Source organism: Dendropsophus ebraccatus, chromosome 3, assembly GCF_027789765.1.
Source record: "Dendropsophus ebraccatus isolate aDenEbr1 chromosome 3, aDenEbr1.pat, whole genome shotgun sequence".
Classification (NCBI taxonomy): Eukaryota; Metazoa; Chordata; class Amphibia; order Anura; family Hylidae; genus Dendropsophus; species Dendropsophus ebraccatus.
The window spans coordinates 80,684,646-80,707,690 of NC_091456.1; the positions used below are offsets into that span (position 1 = coordinate 80,684,646).

The 23,045-nt window shown below is 48.5% G+C and overlaps 1 protein-coding gene across 1 annotated transcript; it reads right to left on the reverse strand.

Moving 5' to 3' along the window:
- Positions 1-668: 668 nt before the first annotated feature.
- LOC138785785 (thioredoxin-like) lies at positions 669-23,045 on the reverse strand. The gene is made up of 5 exons (XM_069962103.1): positions 22,943-23,045; positions 16,400-16,504; positions 9,933-9,992; positions 9,773-9,838; positions 669-860 (listed from the first exon to the last, which is right to left on the reverse strand). Exons 1-5 carry the CDS (start codon positions 22,967-22,969, stop codon positions 795-797), a joined length of 324 nt encoding a protein of 107 aa, XP_069818204.1. The 5' UTR covers positions 22,970-23,045; the 3' UTR covers positions 669-794.

The following is a 23,045-nucleotide window of genomic DNA, read 5'->3' on the forward strand; positions in this document are numbered from 1 at the left end:
AATTTAACTTAGACAAGACAGAATAAAAATGCTTCCGATTTATCACAGGCTTAGGCTGTTTGATCAGTCAGGTGCATCTTTATACTATGCAGTTTACGTTTGAACCAACTTTTAGATGCTTACTTTACTCCAAAATGCTACAACATAATTGTTAGTGCAGGTAGTTGCACACAGGCCATGCCCCTTCTTGGAAGGAATGCCCACTTACAACAAGCCCTATTATCTTGTTAGGTGAGGCTAAAAGAGTCTAAAAAGTATCAAAAACTCATAATAAATGTAGTGCAAATCATGTAAGACAGTGTTTTGGCACAGGCTATAATAGGAAATCAACCCCAATGTGTCTAGAACCAGTAATGTGTTTCTGTGCTAAGCCTTCCTCCCTCTAGGGGCATCCATGAGATCAAAAGGCATTATGCATTATAAATATGCCCCAAACTATTACCATCTAATAGAAAGAGGTCTTAAGTTGGGTAGTTCTTCTTTATTGTATTTACCCATCCCAAAAGAAGATATGGGCAAGGGTGAACCAAAGCAGACTTCTTTACAAATTGGTAGTATGTTCTTGATCTGTGTTTTTATGGTCACTTCTATGTCACTATGACTTTTTCCTTGGATAACAAAGATATTTGAACTAAAGTCATTATTTAAAATGGAGATAAAATGAAAACTTACAGACATATACATTTTTTATTATTATTGCCCTTCATGGTGGTTGTAAACGTGGTAAAGTCAGATTACTTAGATGATGATTAAACAAATTAAACTGAATGACATCAGATGGAAGATGAACAATTCTAGTCTTTCAGCTCCATGATACGATTTATCAGTGATTCTTCATCAGCCCCCTTTACTTGGTTTTGCTGTAATATAAAAATATTTGTTTATGAATGGCATTCAGTAGTAATATGTAATATAATTTAGTTTATTGTATAATTACATTTGACGCAAAGTAACAATAAAGATTAAAATGTTTTTACAGAAATTTTATATTGATGGCCTATCCCTAGTTGCAAGCAGTGGCGGTCTTTGGCACCAAGCACACCAAGCGATCGCTTGGGGCCCCCAACATCCAGGGGGGCCCCCACGCCCTGCTCTTGTGCTCAAGACCGCTGGACAGGGCCGCTGCCCCGCTCGCTGCTGCCATCTGAACTGTAACTATGAACACTCGTAATGAGCGCTCATAGTTACATGCAGCAGCACTGACAGGGCAGGAGACATTGGCTCCCTTCCCGTCAGTCACTCTTGTGGCCGCAGGAAGGGCTTTCCCTGTGGTCACAAGTGGCAGCTTTGTCCTTGTGGTGCCAGCGCTCCAGTGACATCACTGGAGCATCGGCGCCAGGACAAGGGGAGTGCAGTCTCTTGTGATCGCAGGGAAAACCCTTCCTGCGGCCACAAGAGTGAAGAGAAGAGGAGACGCCCGGACCCAGGTGAGTATAAGTGTTTGTTTTATTGTGTTATATACTGTATGGGAGGGGGAGCACAAAGGAGAGCACATCGGGGGTCTATATAAATGGGGGAAGCACACAGGGGGTTTATATACTACTGGAGGAGCACACAGGGGTCTATATCCAAGTGGGGGAGCACACAGGAGGTCTGTATCCAAGTGGGGGAGCACACAGGAGGTCTATATACTTCTAAAGGAGCACACAGGGGGTCTATATACAACTGGGGCAGCACACAGGAGGTCTATATACTTCTGGGGGAGCACACGGGGGGCTATATATAACTGGGGGAACACACAGGGGTCTATATACTACTGGGGGAAGCAAACAAGGGGTATATACTATTGGGGGCAGGACACAAGGGGTATATACTACTGGGGGCAACACACAGCGGTCTATTGTTTTGGAACGCGTGTCGAGGGGGGGCCCCAGACATAACTTCGCTTGGGGCTCCAGAAAAGCCAAGACCGCCCCTGGTTGCAAGCCATCAAAATACTGGGGTCTAATGGTGCGTTTACACAGACAGATTTATCTGACAGATTTTGGAATCCAAAACCAGGAGCAGACTATAAACAGGGAATAGGTCATAAAGGTAAGACTGAGATTTCTCCTGTTTTCAAATCCACTCCTGGCTTTGGCATCCAAAATCTGTCAGATAAATCTGTGTGTGTAAACGCACCATAACTCTTGTCTGCTCCGCTAATCAGCTGATTGAGCGCTGTGTCGTCTTCATTGCTCATCAGGCATACATTTTGTAGCCACTGTACCTGATATTGAAGTAGCAAAGAGGGGTAATACCAGGCAAAGCCACAGTAAAGATCTTTAAGCGGTAAAGAGTGAAATGGATATGGAGCCCTTTCACTCAATAGCTGATTTGTAAAGGTGGAAACAATGATATCCTTCAGTCATCTTATATTGATGACCTGTCCTTAATCCTGAATATCCCATTGATAAATTGTAGCCACACTCGTATGGACACTAAAATAAGCTACAGGTAAATGACTTATGAAAAATATGGTACACCAGTAAAGTACAGTACATATGAAAGGTATTTCATAATACCTTACGCTTATTTCTAACCACGGTGTAGGTTTTTAATTGCAGTGGATTTTAGGCAATCTCATGTCCTAGTGGTACTTACTAACAGAGATGGCATTATTGTGTTGGTACCAATATGTGGCTTTTGCGTTAAGAACAATTCCATTGGATACCGCCATTTTATGGGTTCTGCTGGGATAGTCAGCTACAAAGAAACTGCTACATATTTGGAACTATAGTATGGGCTCTAAATTGTGGCTAACATAATTGTATCGCCCCACAAAAGGGAAATTACAATACAGAGTCTATATAAAAGCTAGCCTATTGTAGTGCCCCACTATGTGTTTCTTTGTTCTTTACACACCCAAGTAAAAGTGTTTCTGTCAGGTGTCACAGATAGTACAGTTAACTGCTGAGCCGTACTCCAACCACTAGGTGTCACACTCCCACAGGGCACAGCTACAGTTCAGAGGAAGGTTTAGCTTGTCACACACTCACACACTCGGCACTTCCTTCCTGAGTAGTGTAGTTTGCGGTTGGTTGTGGGTTAGGGAGAGACCAGACTAGTTTCCATTTCCAAGTGTGACCTACAACACCAGTGATGCACTGCTACATTTGACTGCAGGGTGTCTGGAGATAAAGGAGCATCCCCCCCATTTCCTACAACGTAGATCAGGACAGTCAAACCCTTAAAGAAAGGAGAAGAAAGAAAAAATGACCCACAGTAGAGCACGATATCCGCTCTCCAGGCCAGGCCAGGAACCCAACACTAAGAGGCAGAAGACAGTCAGATAAGATAACTAGTAGTGATGAGGGAATAGTGAAATATTCGAATATTCGATATTTATACGAATATCGTATGGATATTCGAATATTCGATCGAATATTCGATCCCATTAAAGTCTATGGGAACAAGTATTCAATTATTGAAAAACATCTACTCGACCACTTGGAAGAAAAAAACGGAAGCTGGGGGATTTGAACGCTTATCGAATATTTATTGAATATTCAGCGAACTATTCGATAATATTCGATCGAATACCTTACTATTCGATCGAATATCTATTTGATCGAACAGTATTCGCTAATCACTAATAACTATTTCTATACGTGAGCACAAGGAGTTCTTAAAGATATTTCACACACTTCACTTACATTAGGCAAGAGGCCCTCCTATCCAGCCCCTATCTCCTGTTGCAATTTTTTCTCTTACCCTGTTTCGTGCTACCAGGGCCGCCATCAGGGCAGTATTGGCGGCTGGAGCTGCTGTGTGTGGAGGGCAGCACATGGGCCCTGGAGCTTCCCTGCATAAAGTAAGAGTGTGTCTGTGTGTATGTGTCTGTGTGTGTGTGTGTGTGTGCTGATTTCTGTGTGTGTGTGCTGATTTCTGTGTGTGTGTGCTGATTTCTGTGGACATGGAGTCTGGAGGGTTAAGGAGTCTGTAGAAGGGGTGAAGAGGGACAGAGAAGTCTGGTAGGGACCGATGAGACTGCAGAGGGAACAGAGGGCTCTGAAGGGGATGAGGAGTCTGAAGGGGACAGAGGGGTCTGGGAGCAGCTGCTTTTTCCTGAGAATGCATGCACACGCATCTACTGTATGGCTACCAGTGGCGGATTAAATGTACCCTGGGGCCCGGGCTGTCCACCAAACCTGCCCCCCCGGTCAATCTACCCACATTATAATCCACTACTGCCCCCCACCCCATGCTGTCCCCAATAAACATAATGTTTGGTCCCTTGCTGCACAGAGGATGTAAGGAGAGGAGGGGCTGATCTTATAGGGGAGGTCACAGCAGCACAGAGGATGTCAGGAGAGGAGGGTGCTGATATAATTGGGGAGGTCACAGCAGCACAGAGGATGTCAGGAGAGGAGGGTGCTGATCTTATAGGGGAGGTCGCAGGGTCCCAGCAGCACAGAGGATGTCAGGAAAGGAGGGTGCTGATCTTATAGGGGAGGTCACAGCATCCCAGCAGCACAGAGGATGTCAGGAGAGGAGGGTGTTGATCTTATAGGGGAGGTCACAGCATCACAGAGGATGTCAGGAGAGGAGGGTGCTGATCTTATAGGGGAGGTCCCAGCAGCACAGAGGCTGTCAGGAGAGCAGGGTGCTAATCCTATAGGAGAGGTCCCAGCAGCACAGATGATGTCAGGAGAGGAGGGTGCTAATCCTATAGGAGAGGTCCCAGCAGCACAGAGGATGTCAGGAGAGTAGGGTGCTGATCTATAGGGGAGGTCACAGCAGCACAGAGGATGTCAGGAGAGTAGGGTGCTGATCTATAGGGGAGGTCACAGCAGCACAGAGGATGTCAGGAGAAGAGGGTGCTGATCCTATAGGAGAGGACGCAGTGTCACAGCAGCACAGAGGATGTCAGGAGAGGAGGGTGCTGATCTATAGGAGAGGTCCAAGCAGCACAGAGGATGTCAGGACAGGAGGGGGCTGATCTTAAAGGGGAGGTACCAGCAGCACAGAGGATGTCAGGAGAGGAGGGTGCTGATCTTTTAGGGGAGGTCACAGTAGCACAGAGGATGTCAGGAGAGGAGGGTGCTGATCTTATAGGAGATGGTCCTTCCCCCCTTATAGATGGTCCCCCTCTTCCCCCCTTTATAGATGATCCCCCTCTCCCCCCTCCCTTATAGATGGTCCCCCCTTCCCCCCTCTCCCCCCTCCCTTATAGATGGCCCCCCTCCCCCCTCCCTTATAGATGGTCCCCCTCTTCCCCCCCTTATAGATGGCCCCCCCTCTTCCCCCCCTTTAACGATGGTCCCCCTCTCCCCCCTCCCTTATAGATGGTCCCCCTCTTCCCCCTTTATAGATGGTCCCCCTCTTCCCCCCCCTTATAGATGCCCCCCCTCTTCCCCCCCTTTAACGATGGTCCCCCTCTTCCCCCCCTTTAAGAATGGTCCCCCTCTACCCCCTCCCTTATAGATGGTCCCCCCTCCCCCCCTCCCTTATAGATGGTCCCCCCTCCCCCCCTCCCTTATAGATGGTCCCCCTCTTCCCCCCCTTATAGATGGTCCCCCTCTTCCCCCCCTTTAACGATGGTCCCCCTCTCCCCCCTCCCTTATAGATGGTCCCCCTCTCCCCCCCCCTTATAGATAGCCCCCCTCCCTTATAGATGGTCCCCCTCTTCCCCCCCCTTATAGATGCCCCCCCTCTTCCCCCCCTTTAACGATGGTCCCCCTCTTTCCCCCCTTTAAGAATGGTGCCCCTCTCCCCCCTCCCTTACAGATGGTCCCCCTCTCCCCCCTCCCTTATAGATGGTCCCCCTCTCCCCCCTCCCTTATAGATGGTCCCCCTCTCCCCCCTCCCTTATAGATGCTCCCCCTCTTCCCCCCTTATACATGGTCCCCCTCTTCCCCCCCTTTAAAGATGGCCCCCCTCTCCCCCCTCTCTTACAGTTGGTCCCCCTCTTCCCTCCTTTAAAGATAGTCCCCCTCTCCCCCCTCCCTTATAGATGGTCCCCCTTCACCCCCTTATAGATGGTCCCCCTCTTCCCCCTTTAAAGATGGTCCCCCTCTCCCCCATCCCTTATAGATGGCCCCCCTCTCCCCCCTCCCTTATAGATGGTCCCCCTCTCCCCCCTCCTTTATAGATGGCCCCCTCTCCCCCCTCCCTTATAGATGGTCCCCCTCTCCCCCCTCCCTTATAGATGGTCCCCCTCTCCCCCCTCCCTTATAGATGGCCCCCCTCTCCCCCCTCCCTTATAGATGGTCCCCCTCTTCCCCCCCTTTAAAGATGGTGCCCCTCTACCCCCTCCCTTATAGATGGTGCCCCTCTCCCCCTCCCTTATAGATGGTCCCCCTCTCCCCCCCCCTCCCTGATAGATGGTCCCCCTCTCTCCCTCCCTTATAGATGGTTACCCCCCCCCCCCCCCCCCGTGCACAGCAGATAAAAAGAAAAAAAAAAAGAACACAACTCACCTGCCATTCGTTACCCGGTCGAGCCTCACGCCTCCTGGTCTGTCCCCGTCTGATGTGCGGCTACCGGGGGTGTCCTATCCTGTCCCTAGCAGCGCGCACATCAGAGAGCTCCCCGTGCGCCGGAAGTCACAGCCACAGGCGCACGGGGAGCGATCTGATACGCGTGCTGCCGGGGATAGGACGGGACACCCCCGGCAGCCGCGCATCAGCCGGGGGACTACAAGAAAGACTCAGTGGCGGATTATAATGTGGGCGGTGTGGCATGGGCCCCCCCGGAGCCTCGGGCCCCGGGCGGCCGCCCAAACCGCCCATATTATAATCCGCCACTGATCGCTACCTACCTGTACATCAGGGGTCCTCAACTGGCGGACCGCGGTCCGAACCCGGACCGCGGAGGCCAGCTGTCCGGACCCCTGGTCAGACCTCCTAACCGCCCCGGATCCGGTCCGTCCCGCTCCCCACCGCACTGCCTCCCGCCCCATAGGCGTACTGTCCTTAGATGTCAGTACGCCTGTGGGGCTGAGGGCAGTGTCGGTCCGGCCCCCGGCTGATACGCGCTCTCTGGGGATGTCCCGGGGATTCCCCAGCAGAGCGCGCACCACAGACCTCAGTGTACGCTGCCGGCCTGTCCTTCCCGGAAGTGCAGGCCGGCGGCGTACGCTGAGGTCACTGATGCGCGCTCTGCTGGGGAATCCCCGGGACATCCCTACAGAGCGCGTATCAGCCGGGGGCCGGACTGATGGGAAGAGACGAAGACAGGCGCAGCGGGGAACGAGGTGCTAGGTGAGTTGTTTTTGTTATTTTTTTTTCCTGTCTGGGGGGCATCTACAAGGGGAGAGCGCACAGGTGGACTATATACTACAGGGGGGGACCTCACAGGGGGCTATATACTACTGAGGGGACTATATACTACTGGGGGGAGCGCACAGGGGGCTATATACTACAGGGGGGACCTCACAGGGGGCTATATACTACTGAGGGGGCTATATACTACTGGGGGGAGCGCACAGGGGGTTATATACTACAGGGGGGACCTCACAGGGGCTATATACTACAGGGGGCTATATACTACTGGGGGGAGCGCACAGGGGGTTATATACTACAGGGGGGACCTCACAGGGGCTATATACTACAGGGGGAAAGCACAAGGGGGGCTATATACTACTGGGGGGAGAGCACAGGGGCGCTATATACTACTGGGGGGAGCTCACAGGGGGCTATATACTACAGGGGGACAGCGCATGGGGGGCTATATACTACAGGGGGAGCTCACAGGGGGCTATATACTACAGGGGGGAGCTTACAGGGGGGCTATATACTACTTGGGGGGAGCTCACGGGGGCTATATACTACTGGGGGGAGCTCACAGGGGGCTATATACTACAGGGGGAGAGCACAGGGGGGCTATATACTACGGGGGGGAGCTCACAGGGGGCTATATACTACTGGGGGACAGCGCACAGGGGGCTATATACTACAGAGGGAGAGCGCACAGGGGGGCTATATACTACAGGGGGAGAGCGCACAGGGGGGCTATATACTACTGGGGGGAGCTCACAGGGGGCTATATTCTACAGGGGGAGAGCGCACGGGGAGGCTATATACTACTGGGGGGAGCTCACAGGGGGCTATATACTACAGGGGGAGAGCGCACAGGGGGGCTATATACTACTGGGGGAGCAACAGGGGGCTATATACTACTGAAGGAGAGCGCACAGGGGGGGCTATACACTACTGGGGGAGCAACAGGGGGGCTATATACTACCAGGGCAGTCACCCCCTTTGTACCTAATATCAAAGGACTGGTGAGAGAGAAAAAAATGCCAATTTTCCCGCTAATAAGCAGCAATTCTGTATATAAATAGTTGAACGTTTGTGACAAAGTAACAAAACACGTTTCCTACTGATGTTCAGCTCGGACCTTCACCTGACAATAGACCCCGGTAAGTGGACCTTCACTAAAAGTTGTTGAGTACCCCTGCTGTACATTATATCCAGGCTGTACTGTATCTGTTATACCCCAGGCTGTATGGTATCTGTATACTATATCCAGGCCGTATGGTATCTGTATATTATATCCAGACTGTATGGCATCTGTATACTATATCCCAGGCTATATGGAATCTGTATACTATATCCCAGCCTGTATGGTATCTGTCTAGGCATGCTGGGGGTTGTAGTTTCACAGCTGCAGGTGTCTAGGCATGCTGGGGGTTGTAGTTTAACAGCAGCAGGTGTCTAGACATGCTGGGGGTTGGTTGTAGTTTCACAGCAGCAGGTGACCAGGCATGATGAGGGTTGTAGTTTCACAGTAGTGGATGACTAGGCATATGAAAGGGCTTGTAGTTTCATAGCAGTAGGTGACAGGCATCCTGGGGGTTGTAGTTTGACAGCAGCGGCTGACCAGGAATGCTGAGGGTTGTAGCTGCACAGCAGTGGCTAACCAGTCATGCTAGCCTCCCCACCCCTGCTATACAAACAAAATATCCAGCCCTTCAGCAATACAAACAGCTACCTGATCCCCCCTCTTCTTTCCCTCCTGAGCTCTTACTAATGGTGCGTTTACACAGGCAGATTTATCTGACAGATTTTTTAAGTCAGAAACAGACCTAAACTGGGAATGGGCCATAAAGGAAATACTGAGATTTCTTCTCTTTTCAAATCCACTCCAGGTTTTGGCTTCCGGAATACAGGAGCTGTGGCTGTCCGAAGCGTACGTCAAGCCTATCAGGGCGACGGCCAGTACTGGTGCCGGGTGACATCATGCTATGTTGCCACGCAGGAGAGGCAAGGGAACTAACCCCTGCGGGAGGAGGGTGGCCAGGGGCACTCCGGCAGACAAACAGCACACTGAAGTGTGCAGACAATACAGCTTGTATGAGGCCCCGAAATTCCTGATGGCGGCCCTGCGGCTACTACTAATATTACTGATCTTAGCACTAATTATCTATACACTGTTACTTTTGTATTGCACTGAAGTTAAGTTCCATTAAGGTTGAATATTGTTTAAAGTTGTACACAGTTATCTCTCCCGCCGCACCTGCACCTCACATCTGTTCTATTTGAAGGTCCAGTTGCCTATGTGTCCAGGACCACTCCTGGCCACCGTGACAAGTAGCCCCAAAACACCAAAACCCACTGGCTGGTTCAATACCCTGGCTGGTCCCAGTGACCCAGGCCACAGCATATTACTGGCTATTCAGCTCATTGGTGTAACTTGTAATAACTGCATAGTGATAGCAGTTTAATCCTCTTCTGATCTCCACATAATTTAGTCAAAATACCAGCTTCCAATCACATAAAGGTAATCTAAAACATAATGTATAAATCAGTTATAATAGTAATGCTCTTGATAAAAAAAAATTACATACCAATTGACCATTTTTGACCAGATAAGTATATGGTACACTATGGATGTTATATTCATCCATCAGATCCTAAAGATAATAGAATAAAATACAGCTTTAGAAAAAAATACTCCAGTTGATTTTTACTGCTGTAGTTAAATAAATATGTTAAAATCATAGTTACTGGTGAAGCATTAATGTCCACCTTCCTGAAAATGACTCCACGCATCTCTTGATTTAGGTTCTAGAGAAAAAAAGAGATACAATTACCCGTTACTACATCTAAATGGCTGTAGACTCTAAACATGAAGTTCTTTTAGTAACTACACACTATGGAGGGGATTTACGAAGCGTTCGCCAGAGGCGTATACCAGGGAGAAGGTGCAGATCTGCCCCTTCTCCCTGGCGTATGCCTTTCGTTGGGTGGGCTGGCGGAGCTTGCGGGGGGCGTGATATGGCAGGGAGGAGGAGTTGTGGCCTCCTCCCGTGCCTCATTCATCATGATTTACGCCTGCTCGCTGGCGTAAATCATGATCAAAATCTACATCTGCTGGATGCCCGCATGTGCGCCTCTTAGTGAATCCTGCCGAGGAAAAGGGGGCAAGGCGTAATATAAGACTGGCATACTTGTACGCTGATCTTCATAAATCCCCACCCCCCCGGTGTATGCCATGGAAAAGGTTCAGATTATTGCGCAAAAATTTGTGCCTTTTTCATCGCATAGACCCCGCTCGCCTGATGCGTGGGCAAGAGGGCACGGCAAGACTCTTAATTTACTGTATCATGGTTTATGCCTGCAAACAGTGGTAAACCATGGCAGAAACCAGAGCCAGTGTAGATTTCTCCACCCACTGTGCAGCAGAGTCAAGTCCCACTGGATTTAATAAGATGCATGTGTCTCTTAGTAAATCTGGCGGTCTGCATGGGGACAGGGCCTTATTAAAGACCACCATACAAGTAAATCTCCCCCTAGATGATGAATACTTTCAGTCACCACTTTCAGAGGAGCTCTACATAAATCCTTGTGCCCTTACTGAAATGTATGCCAACTCTAGGCTGCTATAATTTACCCCTATGCGCAGCTGTAAACTGCAGTAAATTTAGTGCTGGTGGGTGGCATGCCCAATTTATGTTTAAACCCCCTTATGTCTGTCCACCTGGTGAAGTTGAGTAAATGTTTCTAATTTTTGCAGAAACAGCTTCAGGGTACAAACACACACAACGTATCTGCAGCTAGTTTCTCGCTGCGTATACGCAGTGAAACTCGCTGCGGATCCCGTACCTGTTTAGTCAATGGCAGACAAAATCGCAGCAGGAATGTAAATCCCTGCTGCAAGTTTGTCCGCAGCCCGCCCCGTTAACCCCCCGGCCGCCGGAGCTGATACTTTACCTGATCCCGGCTCTGGCTTGCTTCAGCGGTTCCCGGTGTCTTCAGAAAGCTGGAGCGGGGACCAGGTGAAGTATATGCTCCAGCCAGCCGCCCGCCCGCAGCCCCTTTAACACCTCCCGCAGCCCCGCCACCCGAAGGACACAGTTCCATGCATTTATTAGCAGTTGCACCTGGTATTGCAGCTTGTCCCATGAAAAAAAACAAGCTGCAATACCATGTCCTGTTGTGATGTTAAAAATTAAAAAAGAGTGGGGGCGGAGCCTGACCGGGGATGGAGTGAGACGCGCGCCATGTGAGCTCCCACATACCGCCGCATTATACATGCTCCTGCGGGCTGGAGGACGGCGGCACCCACATACCCCACATACCAGAGGACCGAGGACGCGGCGGGGATCCGACATGGCTGGCGGGACGTCCAAAAAGAACACCCGGGAGCACAGGGACACGGCGGCGCCATCCAACAGAGGCCTCCAAGATGGCTCCGATCCGGCGGGGCGCCCATACAGCAGGCTGCAGGCAAGTTGGCAGTGTGTGCCGGGGACCAGCCAGGGGAGCAGGGGGGCAGCCCAGGCACCAGCCAAAACCGGAGCCCGCGTTCCCCGGACGCAATCCTGCCCGCCCAATCCTCACTGGGGCCTGTCATTACTGGGCAGCAGAGTCATGAGGCCCAGATCCACAGGGAGGAGGAGGAGGATGACCTGCCTGAGCCCACACTGAGGGAGGTTTTTTGAGCAGTAATGAAAGACAACATGGCCATTGCCTCCCTACAACAGCAAGTAGGCTCTATCCAGGAAGAACTGTCCTTTATGTGCCAAAATGTGCAAAAAGTTAATGAGAGAATGGTTGCTGCTGAGGGCAGAATCAGTGATTTAGAGGACAAGCTAGGCCCTGTTGCTAGAGATACTCGCAGACATGATCAGCAAATCTCTGCTCTCCTCCTAAAAGCAGATGATCTGGAAAACAGACTGAGACGCAACAATGTGCGCATTGTGGGCTTCCCAGAAAAAGCAGAAGGCCCTAATCCCACTCGTTTCTTTGAATCCTGGATTAAGGATGCTATGGGAGATGGGACGCTGTCACCTTTGTATGCTATAGAAAGAGCCCACCGAGTCCCTGCTCGTCCGTTGCCACCTGGGGCTCAGCCACGCTCGGTTCTGGCGAAACTGCTACACTATAAAGACAGAGACGCTATCCTGCAGGCTGTACGCCAAAACCCTGATATTACCTACAATGGCTGTCGCATTTCCTTCTATCCGGATTATTGAGCAGAAATTCAAAAGAAGCGGGTACGCTTTACGGAAATCAAACGCAGGCTACGCCAACTTCATGTTCCCTATGCCATGTTGTACCCAGCCAAATTGCGCGTTGTTGCTATGGGAGACACGCATTTCTTCACTGAACCACGAGATGCTGACCGCTGGCTTGAAGCCCACCAGCAGCAGATTCGGCGGGGGGCCAACCCCTGATGTGTTCCACGCCCCTTTGCTTTCCTCCATGGTTTGTGGAAGGTTTCTCCCTCTGCTGTGGAGAATATATATTTCCTTTTGGTGCCTTTTGTCCTCAGCCCGCAGTTGCACTTTGTATCCTGATTGAAGCGGGGTGGCCCGAAGAAGATGCGAGCTTTTCACCTATACCCGGTAGTGTGGAGAACTGGTGGCCCCCACTGTCCACACGTAGTGGACAATTGTCCCTGTTCCTGTTTTTTGTTCTTTTTTCTGTTTCTCTTTTTTCTACTTGTTTTTTTTTCTGGTTGCTGGGTCTACCAGGCCCTGTGTTTCTTGGCAACTCCCACACACTATACATGTACTCTCTACCCTCCGATATTTTTCATTGTACTACGCACTGTGCATTGATGTGTTTATATTTGCAAATGTATTTCTTTCTGTTCCCTTATGGCGAATGGCATTAGAGTGGTCTCCTGGAACATAAGAGGTCTGGGTGAGGCTGATAAGCGTTACGCACTGTTTAATAGATTACGTACTTTCCACCCCCTCATCTTGTGTCTGCAGGAGACCCACCTTACCAAAGACACAGCTCACCTGTTACACAGGTCATGGATAGGCTGGAGCTATCATTCTTACTATTCACAGTATTCCCAGGGGGTGAGCATATTGATCCATAAAAATATACCGTTTGTTTGTTTAAAGGTTAAAGTAGACCCTCACGGTCAGTTCATTTGTTTGTATTGCTCCATTTATGCTACTAAGTGGGTATTGTGTTCACTCTATATACCTCCACCTTACAATAATTCGGTTTTAAAAAAATTTTGAGTTTTGGTGCAGCACACCCGGATGCCTCACTGCTCCTCATAGGAGATTTCAATTCTGTTGTGGATGGCACCCTTGATAGGATGTCTGCAGTGGCATCGACCTCAAATGTGCGCTTGAGCCCCTTGGGTGCGCTCTTACCCGAGGTAGCTCTCTTTGATCTTTGGAGGGCACGGCACCCGGGTGTGCGCACCTACTCCTGTTACTCGGCTACGCACAATAGTCTGTCTCGTATTGACCTTGCCCTTGGGGATGCTTGGACGCTGTCCTTGGTGATAGAGGTAAAATATTTGCCGCGGTCACTCTCTGACCACTCCCCCTTGAGTCTCCTCCTGGAACACCCTGGGGTGTGGCGCCCCACAGTGCGGTCTTGGCGCCTTAATCCGCATTGGCTTTCTATTCTGGGGGGGTGGCGTAAGCTCCCTTTATCAGTGGTGGGATGCTCTAATCTGATAAAAATGGTATGGATGCCTCAATTACTATATGTATTGCATAATTCCCCGATATGGATTCCTATCCGTTACTTTCATAAAGTACACAGCTTATTCAGAGACCTCATTTGGGGTTCCCAGCGCCCTCGTATAAAGCTAGAAACTTTGCAAAGAGCTAAAACAGCAGGGGGGTTGGCAGTGCCTAATGCCATGATTTATTTCTTAGCCTCTCAGCTGCAACATCTTAGGGGGTGGGAGACAGACACGTTAACGGACCCTACTTTCCAATTATTACAGGCCCACTTTGGAACGGGGCAGTTATTTGAGGTCCTGGAGGCTAAACGCTTCTCAGCGGCTGCAGCAGGCCTCCTTACACTTCAGCTTTATCATAGAGTCTGGTAGAAGGTTAGAGACATGTATGGGTTGTCCAGATGCTCTGCATACACCTCTATATGGGATACCCCTTGGTTGAGTGAGTTATTCTTCTTGGAAGGGTTTACACCATGGCGGGCACTTGGTCTTAGACGAGTGGAGCAGTTATACATTAATGGCCAGCTAAAAAGTTTCCAGCGGCTGTGTGAAGAATTCCCCATCCCTAGGACACATTTTTACAAACACCTCCAGATACGCCATGCGTGTGATAGTGAGGGGGACATTTTATCCCGGGAGCGGGTAATTATTCCGCCTATCCATATAGTAGGTGCATCTACTTTCACATCTGGTCTCATTTCCTTGCTATATATCCACTTGCACGACAAATTTTTAGAAAAACATCCGTTGACCATAAAGGAGAAGTGGGAGGCTGACTTGGGTCCCCTGGAGGATGAGTTATGGAAGGAAATTTTGGAGATGATGCCCCAGTTGTCCGTGGGGGAGCAGCACCGACTGTCCCATTTGTACCTGTTACACCGTGTCTACAGAACTCCGGAGTTCTTATTTAGAGTGGGACTTCGTCCCGATGCCCTGTGCCGGAGAGACGAGGGAGGGATCCTGCACATGTTCTGGCGGTGCCCAAAATTAATGAGGTATTGGCAAGAGGTTGCTTCAATTATCCACAAAGTCTATTCTGTTCACCTTGAACAGTCTCCCTTAGTTTGCATCTTAGGCTACGTAGAGGACATAGCCTTACCCAATCCTGGCAAAGTAGCTGTTGCTAGGATCTTGTATATGGCTAGAAAGCTGATAGCTCAATCCTGGCTTGACCAGGACCCTCCGACGAGTACTGTCTTTGTAGCTAAAGTTAACTGGCTCATTGCCAATGATAAATATGCCTATGAAAAGCGGGGAGGCGATGAAAAAATTTGAGAAGATCTGGGCCCCTTGGCTAGATACCCCTGGTATGGCGCCGCCGTCACTTACTAGAGGCAGGCTCTCTCCCTCAACGGCCACCTAGAAATATGTCCAGGAGTTTCTGCTTATAATGGAGGTTATAGAGCCTATCTAATGGTTTACTGTCTTTACTGCTGCGTACCCCTCCTCTTCTGAAGGGTTACCCTTTCGAACTATTTTGGTTGTTGCCAATTTGTTGTTTTTACTTTCTGTTCTGTACTGTTTTGCGCAGGGTTTGGGCTACTGTACTGGCCTCCCTGTGGTTATGTGTCTTTCAAAAAAATACAAAACCTTTAATAAAAACTATTTGATTAAAAAAAATTAAAAAAGAGGCTATCCTTACCTCTCTGTTTTCCCTCAGTGTCCTCCAGTCTCATCTCTGTCCCCCCGCTCACTTACAGTCCAATCAGTCAATCACTGTCTCACTGAAGCCAGTGGTTGGCCAAGTGGGCCATCACTGAGCGGAGAAACATAAGGAGGAGGGGCTCACTGGAGGAGCGTGGACAAGCATGGCTTTTTTTTATTCTTTAACATCACGGCAGCACAGTATCTCACTTTACACCACTATGGATTAAATTCCAGCTATAGATTGAAAATGCGCTGCAAGAATGGAGTGCCATGGAATGGATTTGCAGTGGATTTCACAGCGAGAAGCTTGCAGTGTGAAATCCGCTGCTATACGGTATGTTTGAGCATACGCTAAGTTATATTTTAAGGGTATATTCACATGAACGGGCTCGCAGCGAGATTCTCGCTGCGAGCCCGGCAGGTCCTGGCAGTTCCTATACACTACATACTTGCTGCGGTCTAAACGACCGCAGCGAGTATGTAATTCTGCCGCCCTTAACCCCTTCTGCTCCCGGCCGGCTCCCCAGCTGTAAGCGTACATTACCTCTCCTCGCTGCACGGGTCCGGCATCCTGCTCTCCCGTCCGGCCAATCAGTGTGTTGCCCAGCCGCAGCCACTGGTTGGCCGGAAGGGAGAGCAGGACGCCGGACCCGTGCAGCAAGGACAGGTAAAGTATGCTTACAGCGGGGGAGCCGGGCGGTAGCAGAAGGGGTTAAGGGCGGCAGAATTACATACTCGCTGCGGTCGTTTAGACCGCAGCAAGTATGTAGTGTATGGGAACTGCCAGGACCTGCCGGGCTTGCAGCGAGAATCTCGCTGCGAGCCCGTTCGTGTGAATATACCCTTAGTCAGAATTTCCTTCTTAGCTGTTCGTGGCATTGCTTACTTCAAGATAGGTCATTAGCATTCTGCAGTATCTACATGTAGGGGAAATGAAAGAAATCACTACAAGTTTTCCTCCAGCTTCTTGGATACATCTTTCCATTGATGCCTAAAAAATAAAAATAAAAATAGAAAAACAAATCATTCTGATGAGCATGTTATTGTAATTGAATTCTCTTTTTCATGAAATGTACTTCATTATAATTCCAACATCAACAAGAAGCAATACATAGGAAACTATAATGCCTCTAAATGAAGAAAAAATTTAGAACAAAAAGGCCGGCCAGGAGCAACATTTTTCTTATACCCCATGCCTCTCCACCTCTGGATTGCCACTTTGGGACCTCCACTAGAGCCGACGTCACAACCCGGCTGATGGATTGGCCGCTCAGCCAGTCAGTGACTGGGGTGGAACACCACTGCAGTCACTGATCAGCTGAGCGAGCTGTCCATCAGCTGGTATGGGCATTCTCCGCTGAGTCGTGATGTCATCCCAACTTGGAGGAAAATGCCTTCCGGCAGGGGTCCTGGGTCCACCCACGCTGCTCATCGTGGGCATGGGGAGAGGTAAGCAAAGATTGTTTGTTATTTTCTCCCTTGCCCCTTTCGCCTGTCAGATTTTTGACTGGGCTGGACTTCTCCTTAAAAATACTCCAAGGCCCCATTCACACATCCATGTCAGTTTTTACTGTCAGGAAATCCTGATCAGGAGGCATTAAATGGCATCAGGAAAGCATCAGGATTTCCTGACAGTAATCCGTTTTTACCTTCAGGAAACCATCAGGATTTCCTGATGAGAAAAAAAAAAAGAAGCGTTCTCAATGTGGTCTAGTATGCTAACATACGTCACAAGAATCCACATTGCCCCTCATGTACCCTACCACTGTCACGTGTCCCCCTTGTGTACCACGCCACCTTCTCCCCTTGTGTACCCTGTGCCACTGTCTCCCCCTTGTGTACCCTGCCACCATCACCCCTTGTGTATCCTGCCACCATCACCCTTCGTGTACCCTGCCACCATCACCTCTCGTGTACCCTGCCATCGTCACCCTTCGTGTACCCTAGCACAGTCTCCCCCTTGTGTACCGTGCCCCTTACCCCCCCCCCATGTACTGTGTCACTGTCTCCCCCTCTTGCCATGTGTCATTCTCTAATCTGTTGCAGAACTACAACTCCCATTATGTGATGTAGTCCTGCATATTACCACACACACCATGCTGGGAGATGTAGTTCTACTGTGCCACTGCCTTCCTCCTCCTATACTGTGTCATCCTCTAATGTGTTGCAGAACTACAACTCCCATTATTACCTGCCTATAGGACATAATGGGGGTTGTAGTTCTGCAACAGGGAGAGCAACAGGTTGCAAAACTACAACTCCCATCATAACAAATGTCTGAACACGTTTTGCCGTGTGTGCTGAGGGCTGGGGCAGACGGCGGGAGGCTGGGGGTGCCGGGGGTGGGCAGTGCAGCAAGAGGCTGGGGCAGACTAGAGACAGCGGCAGCAGGAGGCCGGGGGTGCCGTCTGGTAAGCCCTGGGGAAAGGTGGACGAGTGGTGTGTGTGTGGGGGGGGGGTTCCCATATGATTCAGAACTCCAGACACTTTCCTGATGCACATCCGAGGTTCCAGGGCTCCCACAAAATAGGACAGGATCTAAAAAATCCTGACCTATTTTCCTGAACGGACACCCTTCAGGAAAAATCCTGAAGGGTGTCCGTGACTAATGTGTTCCTATGACTCAGGACAGATTTTGCAGTAAAAAACGAGCTGCCTGCAAATTTCTGGGAAATTTCTGGAAATTTCTGGTGCTCTTTGGATTGGTGTTTATGTCAATCAGCAATATTCAGTAAAGGTGGTTACAGAAAAGCATAAAATGAATATCAACCATTAAAAGTATTTATAGCAGTTGGAGTTGAAGATTCAGCTATCTGAGAAATCAGCTATCTTATCTGTATGGCTAATTGTAGTCAGGGATAAGTCCACCAAATGACTAAAGAATAAAGGAGGAAGAACATTCAATGAAGTTTGTTGGTTTATTACTAGCTATTGTATGTACAAATTGTTTCGTCATGTATTATATGTTTATAACATTAAAATCTACAGAAATTGCTCATTTGTGGCCAATCAATGCTTATTAAACGCACATTAAGGCTATGTTCACACTACGTAAGAGACCGGCCGTTCCGTGAGGTACTTAAGTACCGGACGGATGATCTTTCCGACCGCAGTGTTCTGATGCGGGCGCATTACTCATCTTTTTACAGTTTCTCCCATTCCCAAGATAGTTTGTCTTACAATTCAGTCAATAGTCAAATGGACATGAACTTGACTTTAATAATAATGAGTAATTATCAGGTGATGAGTGTAATACATGGATGGGGAACCTGTGGCCCTACAGCTGTGGCAAAACTACAATTCCCATCATGCTCGGACAGCCAAAGCTTTAGCTTAGCATGATGGGATTTGTAGTTTTGCAACAGCTGGAGAGCTAAGGCTGCATTCACACATACTGTACGTAGATTTTGTGGATCTAGAGACGGTGAATGCATGCAATGGATATTGACACATTATGCTGGGCGGGGAAACAATCCATTGCATGCATTCATTGTCCGTAGGTCTGCAAAATCTACGTATGTGTGAGTGCAGCCTAAAGGTTTCCCATCCCTGGTTTAATTATACAGGCAGGGGTGTGAATATTTTACATTAAGGGGCATGCATGCAGGGCCGGCCTTAGGGTAGATGGCGCCCTGTGCGAAACTTTCTTTTGGCGCCCCCCCCTGTTGATACCCCCAATAGTAACATAGACTATCTCTATATCTATCTAGGTATCTACCTATCAATCAATCTACAGTATCTATCTAGCTGGGTGACCTCCATATACTGCGTACTATACAAGATGCTAGGAAAGCTGTGTGACCCTTATCATACTGACTACAAGATACTGGAAAGCTGGTGACCTCCATCATACTGAGTGTTAGATACTAGGAAAGATGGGTGACCTCCATCATACTGAGTGTAAGATACTAGAAAAGATGGGTGACTTCCATCATACTTACTACAAGATACTAGGAAAGCTGGGTGACCTTCATCATAATGACTACAGGATGCTGGGAAAGCTGGGTGACCTCCACCATACTTACTACAAGATGCTAGGAAAGCTGGGTGACCTTCATCATACTGACTACAGGATGCTGGGAAAGTTGGTGACCCCCATCAAACTGAGTATAAGATACTAGGAAAGCTGGGTGACCTCCTTCATACTTACTACAAGATACTGGGAAAGCTGGGTGACCTCCATCATACTGACTACAAGATACTGGGAAAGCTGGGTGACTTCCATCATACTGACTACAAGATACTGGGAAAGCTGGGTGACTTCCATCATACTGACTACAAGATACTGGGAAAGCTGGTGACCTTCATCATACTGAGTATAAGATGCTGGGAAAGCTGGGTGACCTCTATCACACTTACTGCAAGATACTGGGAAAGCTGGTGACCTCCATCATACTGAGTATAAGATGCTGGGAAAGCTGGGTGACTTCCATCATACTGACTACAAGATACCTGGAAAGCTGGGTGACCTCCATCATACTGAGTATAAGATGCTGGGAAAGCTGGTGACCTCTATCATACTGACTACAGGATGCTGGGAAAGCTGGTGACCTCCATTATACTGAGTATAAGATGGTGGGAAAGCTGTGTGACCTCCATCATACTGACTACAAGATACTGGGAAAGCTGGGTGACCTCCATTATACTGAGTATAAGATACTGTATCAGCACCACAGCAGACACGTTGCAGCTTCAGCACATACAGGATAACATGGCGCACAGACTCCTGCCATAACACAGAGAGCCCGTAACCTAGCAACGGCGCTGCGTGACCTCCATGTCTATCATCAGGCCTTGGAGATCGCCGCTCCTGGTGACCAATCAGTGAGCTCTCAGTATTGCCTCCTCCTGGCTCCTCGGGGAACCATCCTAGCTGCTCGGTACCTCAGCTCCTGGGAGCCGCCACCGCCGTACAGGAAGATGACTCCACACTGACAGAGATTAACATAAATTTTTTGGATTAAATGGAGAGTCACCGAGGGGTCATGAGTGACTGCGGCAAAGACTCCCGAGGTCAGAGGGGAATTAAAGGGATTATTGTATGAAAAGTTTTGGAACTCTCTAATAGTTGCAGTTCTTTCCAGTATCTCTGCTGTCTGTCAGGGAATAGAGTACACGTACTCGTAGCAAACCCTCAGCTGTGAGAAACATCACAGAATTTCATTTAATCTGCTTAAAAATAAAACAGCACCGCTCCAGGTTGTTTGTGGTATTGCAGCTCAGCCCCAGAGAAGAGACGTGAGGGAGCTGCAATATCGGGTGTCACCTGTGCACAGGGGTGGCGCTGTGTGCTGGAGGAAAGCAGCCATGTTTCTCTAATGCTGTACAATCCTCCTAATGTCTGAGATCCCCAACCACATCAGTGTCCACATAACACTATGGAGGTCGGTAAGGTGGAGATACTGATGGGGGTCTGGAAGGAGACAGGAGGAGGCACAAAGGATGACATGGTGAGGGGGACCCAGATAATGTCATGGCCACACTGCAAGGAGAGTGTCCGTATCCGCGGTGGGCGCCGGAGGGTAAGCGGACAGCTAGGGGGGCGCTCTGGCAGACAGATAGAACGTCTGTCTGCCAGAGCAGTTAGATGTGCAGCTGTCTGCCAGAGCGCCCCCCCCAGCTGGCCAGGAGTGATGCGCCCTGTGCAACCGCACAGGTCGCACACCCCAAAGGCCGGCCCTGCATGCATGCCTCATATACAGCTCCTGATTGTATAATCATGCCCATCACCTGATATTCATTCCTACTCCAACAGGTAACTTTTAAGGGTCCATTTAAACAGAAAGATTATGTGACAGATTAGCTGCCAAAGATTTGAAGCCAAAGCCAGGAATGGATTTGTAAAGAGGAGAAATCTCAGGCTTTCCTTTATGACCTGATCTCTGTTTATAGTCTGTTTCTGGCTTTGGCTTCAAATGTTTGGCAGATAATCTGTCAGATAATATTTCTGTGTAAATGGACCCTTAGACATTTCCATGCAGGAAAAATCTGTAGGAAATACTGATGTGGTGACACTACATCAGATCCTAAAAGATAGGCAGCAGCCACACTTTAATAACTATGTTTCTTTTATATACAGAGGTATTGCAACTTTTATTTGTAACGCCATCAGAGGCAATGTGTTCAAATGGTTGTATACATAGAATTGGTTTATGAGAAAGTGATACTATAATATACTTTTGTCTGCATGTTTATTCAACATTTGAAAGCTAAGGACTAGGAATGCCTAGGAGTTTTAGAGAATTCGCCATTTTGCAGTCAGGAAATGACACCTGGAGCTACAATAAGAATATTTGTGTACATTCACCTTAAATTAGAGTCTCCTCCTACTAAGGGTTCATGCACTTGGCTATGTTAAAAATAGAGATGAGCGAACCTCGAGCATGCTCGAGTCGATCCGAACCCGAACTTTCGGCATTTGATTAGCGGTGGCTGCTGAAGTTGGATAAAGCCCTAAGGCTATGTGGAAAACATGGATATAGTCATTGGCTGTATCCATGTTTTCCAGACAACCTTAGAGCTTTATCCAAGTTCAGCAGCCACCACTAATCAAATACTGAACATTCGGGTTCGGATCGACTCGAACCCGAACCCGGTTCGCTTATCTCTAGTTAAAAATCCATTCTGTTCTATTCGAATTTATACTGAGACGTAAAGCCCACATTCACCTTCAATAACTGATGAACGAAAATCTGGCTGTCAGATATCTCTCCTGTCCACTCCCTGTCCTTTCCATACACAGGAACTTTTGGTACGGCCAAGCATTCTTGTGTTCTCTATGGGGAGGGTTGAGCTGCAGACAGAGAGCTCTGGCTGTGGCTTATCTCTTCCAGAACAACGGGGTAGGTCAGAAATTTCCCCATCATGTCAGACCCCTATTAGCACCTATCATGTGGCTATGTATTGTCAGGAGAGCCCCATACAGCTGACAAAAGTATAAGGTGTATGGGGATCTTTGCCTACTGTGACCTCCAATTTGATACAGAGGGATATTGTTTTTTTCTCTGTCATTTTCTGCATAAAATCAACAGAAAAAAATTGTGCCATGCTCAATTAGACAGCTCTATACTAGGTAGCCATATGATCTCCATACACTGCCATATAGGCTCTGTGCATGTCTTTACCTTGATGCCTAATTTTTCATTTTCCATTAGTTTTTTTTAAACGAATTAAGTAGTTTTTAAAACAAATTACGATTAAAATAATAATGGCAAAGAAACTATAGCTGCTAAACATATTTCCATACCACATCATACATGTGTAGCCAAACAACGGCAGATTTGTTTACATGATGACTATAGTCCTTAGCACTAGAAATTACAGTTAGAGGCCTAATATCATGACTTTGAAGGCACTGAACTTCAGAATACCTGGACCTCAGTCACAGCATTACATTGTTACATTTCTAAAAGAAACTGAAGAAATGTACCTTATCCTGTATGTGTTCAATTGCCATGTTGTCCACAATCTTCAATCTTCCACACTTACTTCCTCGTCTCAAGAGATGCCTTCAACTACCTTCATTCTTACTG